The sequence below is a fragment of the Silene latifolia genome, chromosome Y (genome assembly GCF_048544455.1).
Source record: "Silene latifolia isolate original U9 population chromosome Y, ASM4854445v1, whole genome shotgun sequence".
Classification (NCBI taxonomy): domain Eukaryota; kingdom Viridiplantae; phylum Streptophyta; class Magnoliopsida; order Caryophyllales; family Caryophyllaceae; genus Silene; species Silene latifolia.
The window spans coordinates 327,725,672-327,731,999 of record NC_133538.1 but is presented as its reverse complement, the minus strand read 5'-3'; the positions used below and the strand labels follow the sequence as shown (position 1 = coordinate 327,731,999).

General features: G+C 40.9%; 1 protein-coding gene across 1 annotated transcript; it reads left to right on the top strand.

The window, feature by feature from the left end:
* Positions 1-3,053: 3,053 nt before the first annotated feature.
* On the top strand, positions 3,054-4,144 carry LOC141631362 (uncharacterized). The gene is made up of 2 exons (XM_074444045.1): positions 3,054-3,359; positions 3,578-4,144. The coding sequence occupies exons 1-2, from the start codon at positions 3,054-3,056 to the stop codon at positions 4,142-4,144; spliced, it is 873 nt and encodes a 290-aa protein (XP_074300146.1).
* Positions 4,145-6,328: the final 2,184 nt, after the last annotated feature.

Here is a 6,328-nt window from a genome sequence, read left to right as displayed (position 1 = left end):
ACCGTCATCGTGCATTAAATCACTTGACCGATCATTTCGACCACTACACTGTCACTAATCTTAATAAAACACTTTACTTACCAAAACGATTTTAAACCGAGTCTTTTCCGACCAAACGAGTTGTTACACTTACGTCGGTTTCTCGCCATAACCTAGCATATAAGTATGAGGTTGTAAAAATCCTTCTTTTATCATGTCTTTGCTTGTTTTATGACCATAACATGCTAAAACATGCATAACACGATCCAAAACATAGGATAGACGAGTCAAAACTGAGTTTTGGCCTGAGGTAGAAGCCCCTTGTTCTGCACAGAGGCCCGCGCCTCAATGGGGTGCCCAGGTCAGAACTCAACCATGTTTGTTCTCGTCCTTCCTCATTAATCTATTTTCATATTTGTAATTGGTTTTTACCATTTTGAATGTTTTCAAACCCTTTTATTTATTTTTACAAATTTTGACCATAAAACATTTTTCACCCTTGGTTCTTAATATCATGACGGTTTAATCCGTGTTCCGGTGATAATATTTGGTTAATAACATTTAAAAGGTATTTTAAAGCCTTTTATTTCATTTCTTTACATTTTGAGAGGTATTTTAAAGCCTTTCATCATTTCTTTACATTTCCAAAATAACATATTAGTCACCAACACAAAGTCATCCTTGATTCCACATACCATGCCGGATTTTAAAAGATACGATGATGAGTATCGACTAATTATATCCAAATAAACTTAAAACAATTAGTTCATGATCATTCTCAAAACTATCCATGTCAAGTCGAACCCGACACTGAATATCATCAAAATAATGATGATTATTCGAGTCTCGTTCCTTAAATTAACAAATATGGTCTAAACGACCCTTTCAAACCAAAATGGGTTTAAATACCCACTTTTCAACACGTTTTATAAACGTTTTTCAAATGGTCAGAGCACGGCATATAACCATTGACTGACCCGCGCCTAAACAAGCATTTTCTTTCTTATTTTCAAAACCAGGGGAGACCCCCTTGCACCGCCAACAGGCCCGCGCCTCATGTGGCCGCCTGGTGCAGGGTCTGTTCCCTTTCTAGCATTAGTCTAGGACGACCCCGACTCCGGCCAACCCGGATATAGGATGGATCAGATGACTATTTGCTCATTCAAAAATCACATTTGCAAAATGCCTTACTAAGACAAATGGATCGCGTTATGCACCATAAACCTAATACGGTAAATGGATGTTTAATTTGTGTCTTGCATGCAAATCAACCATAAACCCAACTCGGCATCTTATACTTGATACTTGGATTAAATCAACTGACTTAGAAAGCTCTCACGTGTTAGGTTTAAATTATTGGATGCACATTCATGCATTTATACCGTTTTATCAACTTTTGCATTCAACCAACCAAGATCGATTAGTAGAGGCCGCTACCGCGGGCGGGATTGGGTGTCTAATTAAAGGGCTTCCCAATGCGTACCTTCACCTCTTACTCAGAAACTTTGGATAGTGGACGACCTTATCCAGGGCGTACGAGAGTCATTCTAGAGATAGGATGCTAAAGAGGGACGATTCCTTATCTTTAGTACCTATGTCAAACCCTGCTTTGTGCTTCGTTTGACCGAGTTATAAAGTGGAGTCGAACGGCTTCCAAGCATCCCAGAAATGCTTGGTGGCGACTCCGAACATCTCTAATCGTTTCGAGACCCTTACCGAGACGAAACCGACCGATCTAAAATGATCCGGTCGAAAGCATTTTTAAGCCGCCGAGCGTGGCTTCTAAAAGACCGCTGCACGTCCGTAGATCGACCGGGCTTGCAGGTGGGCCAATGTCCACAAGATGAGTGAGGGGTTAGCAGCGGATTATACAAGGGAGGACGTGTTTTTTGCGCTGAATCAGATGCATCCGTTGCAGGCCCCAGGACCAGACGGGATGAATGGCCTTTTTTATCAAACCTATTAGCACATTGTTGGCTATACGGTGGTCCGGTTAGTGTTAAATGTTCTTAATGGTGCTCCTTTTCCGCTTAGTCTAAATGGTACCAATATTGTTCTAATCCCGAAGAAGAAGGCACCTGATAAGATGGCGGATTTTAGACCGATTAGTTTGTGTAATGTGCTTTATAAGTTGGTTTCTAAGGTGCAAGCTAATAGGGTGAAATAGTTTTTGGGAAATATTGTGTCGGAGAATCAAAGTGCCTTTACTCATGGAAGGCTTATTAGTGATAATATCCTGGTTGCTTTTGAACTTTTTCATCATATGAAGAATACAAGGAGTCGTGAGGGACATTTGGCTTTGAAACTTGATATGGCGAAGGCGTAGGATCGGGTTGAATGGGATTTCTTGGAGGTGGTCTTGGTCCGAATGGGTTTTCACGAAAGGTGGGTAGGCACGGTTATGCGTTGTGTACGGTCGGTTCGATATTCAGTTTTGGTTAATGGTCGGATATCTGATCCATTTTCGCCGTGCAGGGGTCTCTGACAAGGCGATCCGTTGTCACCGTATTTATTTATTTTATGTGCTGAGGTGTTATCGGGTATATTGAGAAGGGCGACCGAGATGGGTTCTATTCATGGGATTAAAATCGCTCAACAGGCTCCAAGTGTGTCCCATTTATTTTTTGCGGATGATAGTATTATTTTTGTCAAAGCTAAAGAGATTGAAGCTAGGGAGGTTCTAATAATTCTTGATTGGCATCAACAGGCCTCAGGGCAATTGGTGAGTTTGACGAAAACAACTATTTCTTTCAGCCACGGCACTAGCGCTGCAAGGAGACAGCTGATAGGTCGTGTGTTAGGGGTGCGGCAGGTTGTGTGTCAGGAGAGATATTTGGGGTTGCCTACGGTTCTGGGAAGGTCTAAGAAGGGTCTTACGGATCTGATCCGAGATAAGCTAAGCAAAAAGTTACAGGGTTGGAAGGGTTTGTTACTCAGTAAGGCGGGTAAGGAGGTGCTTATAAAGGCAGTGGCCTAAGCTATACCTACTTATGCGATGGGTGTTTTTCAGATTACGTCTAATTTATGTGACGAGATGCGGTCTCTTGTTTTGCGGTTCATGTGGGGAATAGAGAATGGTAGAAAGAAGATCCCATGGGTGGTGTGGAAGAAACTTTGTTTACCAAAATGCAGGGGGGCTTGGGTTTCGTGATTATGTGAAGTTTAATAGTGCAATGTTAGGGAAGCAGGCTTGGCGGTTACTTACTGATGAAGGATGTTTGATGACGCGGCTCCTTAAAAGTAAGTACTTTCCTTCTTCTTCTTTCTTAGAAGCAATGGTGGGTAGTAATCCGAGTTATTCCTGGAGGAGTATTTATGAGGCTAAATCGGTGTTATATCTGGGGCTTCGGCAAAGGGTTGGGGATGGGTTGTCCTCTATGGTATGGCGGGATCCATGAGTAGCAGGCACACACACAGGGAAGGTCATTTCGCCTAGGGGGGAGTCGGATCCGGGCATGCGGGTTGTAGACCTCATGGAAGGAAGGGGGGGGGGAGGGGATGGAATACGGGGTTCATCAGAACGTTGTTTGTTCCTTTTGAGAGGGAGGGAATTCTTAGAATGAGGATATGTGAGCAGTTGGTTCCAGATGTGTGGTAGTGGTGTGGGGAGAGAGATGGGATTTATTCAGTTCGTTCGGCGTACAGGCTATTGGTTAAGCAAGATGGGGATCTGGAAGGGTCGCCAAGTAACTTAAATGGTAGTTGGCTATGTCATAAGATTTGGAGAGCTCTAGTTCTACCAAGAATCAATGTGTTTTTCTGGAAGCTGTGTAATGCCGCAATTGATATTAGAGGCAATCTTTCGTCCCGGATGAGGTCGGCTGAGAATGAGTGTTTACGGTGTGGGGATTGTGTGGAGTCTTGCTTACATGTAGTTAGTGAGCGCAGGTGGGTTGGGGGTGTCTGGGGTGCCCTGGATTTCGATTTGCCTTCATGCTCTGGTTTTGCGAGGGTTAGGGATTGGGTGGAAGTCGCTCTGAGAGAGATGGGTTTGCAAGAGCAAGTGGAGTACATGACTGGTTGCTGGGCTATTTGGGAGAGGAGGAACAAGGCTATTTTTGAAGATGGAGAATGGAGGGCGGATTTAGTAGTAATAAGGGTGAGGGATCTTGTATGTGAAATGGCGGAGTTTGGGAGTTTCAGTGAGAGGAGGACCCGGGGGTAGTGGATGATGGTGGGGGTTGGAGGAGGCGGAGAGTGGGGTGTTGAAGGTTAATATTGTGCTGCGGTAATATTTGAAATGGGAGTCGGGTTGGGTGCGGTGTGTCGGAATGATAGGGGATAGGTTGTATGGTGTGCGGTGGAGCAGGGGTCAGTCGAGATGTATCCAGAAGAAGCTGAAGCATCTGCTATATTGCATGGTCTTAAAGAGGCGAGACGGATGAATAATGCAAGAGTTATATGGAAGGAGATTGTTCGAATGTTATCCATGATCTACAGCAGCAACGGAAGGGACGTAGCAGTATTTATTTAATTTATAATGACATTTATGCTATTTGTAATTTTTTTGACGGTTTTTCTTTTAATTGGGTTCGTAGAAACTTTAATAAGGTCGCTCATGAGCTTGCTCATGTGAGACCATGGTCGATAGGTTCTCGTAGATGGTTTGAGTCCATTCCCTTGGAAATACATTTGATGTAGTTCGTCTTTGATTCTACATTACCATTATTTCTTAAACCTTTGGGTTTAATTAAAAAAAAAATCACTTTATACTTTTACAAATATCACACATAAGTTAGAGAGGGGGAGGGAGAATAAGAAGGAAGAAAAAAAGGGAAAAGGGATATTAACAATCAATTTGAGGATTTTGCATATACTTTTATTGTATTCAATCTTTTATTTCATAAGTTCATTTTTAATCTTTCAAAGTTTTAATCTTAATCTTTATAAGCATGTTTTAAGTTTTACTTCATCACCTAATCATGTCTAGATTAAATATAATCATCTATAGTTAATGTTGTGACGATTTTGGTAAAGAATAAAGTTACAACAATTTTCTAAATCTGTAAGTTGTCTTAAACGAATTATCAGATCGTCTTAGAATCGTTATCTTCGAAAACATAAAGAATAGACTTAGGTTATTTTCAAGCCTAGTTAATGCCTGTAAAATTGCGTAGCAATTGGCGGTGTAGATTTTCCAGAATAAATTCGTTATGAACATGTCCACTGAGAATCCGCGAATGCACTAGTAGTTTAAAGTTTATTTCGTAAACCTAATTTATAAATTGAAATTCAGTTGGGTCTTTTTTATACTATAACTTCGAAGATTCTAGATGATTCTAGAAAAAAGAAATTTCTCAAACATCATACGTTCAACTTGTTTTATGAATCAATACTTTTTATGTGACGGATTCGTCAGTATTTATAAATCCTTCAAGAAAATCCTGATAAGTCTGGAATTTGAGAAATGTCTATTTTACAAGAACTGTAGATATGAGTCTTACGGTTCCAACTCCATTGTTCTAGCGTCGTTTGAAATTTTATTGAATTAATTATGAATTTTATAGTGAGACTGAACTGTGCCGTAAAACGGTAGAATTAGATATTTAGCTTCAAAGTTGTCAAAAGGATTAGGACGTGATGGGCATATGATAAGTGCATGTCTAGTTGGTTTTTTATGTAGTAATTGTGCTATTTGAGAGTATTTTCTGAAAAGGTAGGATAACAATTCTACTAGACTTATAATTATTTGCGTATCTTGTCATTTAATTGGATGTTGTGGATTGAATTGTTTGGATTATTGGATTATTGCATATTATGCATATTGTGATTAAATGTGGTTGCATTGGTTATTCCTGAGACGGTGTGGTAGGTAGCCTTGTTGTTGCTAGTGTTGGTTTAATAATGGGTTGGTAATCAGGTTTAGCCTGGCAGACATCATGGTAAGAGCCATCGGGTGATGTGATATAAACTTACTGGATGAGGTAGACATCATGGTAAGAGCCTTCTTGGGGTGTATTATAAACTTACTGGAAGACACCGTTTAATACCTTCGTGGTGGTGTAAGGCCCCAGGCTGGTTCGGTTGACCTGTCTCTGGTGAGTCTACTCAACTGGAGGTTGAGGGCTGAATTGTGACTCAACGAGAGGTTGAGGGCTGAATTATGAGAACAGTTGATTTGGCATTTGTGTTTGAATCTTAATACTATTTATATTATCGGTCTTGAGATTGTTATCCTACTCAACCGCGAGGTTGACCGTGTATTCATAAACACCTGTGATGAACCATACATGGGGAGCAGACTTGCAGGTGTTTGAGACTATCTAGCTAGGAGCTTATGGGGATGCGTGAGGACTCGGCCAGTCTACCTAAAAGTCTACATCATATAGTTTCTTAATCACTTTATTTA

Bases quoted from the DNA above. Each gene is read 5' to 3' on its own strand.
- LOC141631362 (XM_074444045.1), top strand. From the start codon at position 3,054: ATGGTAGAAAGAAGATCCCATGGGTGGTGTGGAAGAAACTTTGTTTAC. The intron at 3,360-3,577 runs GTATGGCGGGAT...GATGTGTGGTAG, and splicing joins GGGATGGGTTGTCCTCTATG to TGGTGTGGGGAGAGAGATGG.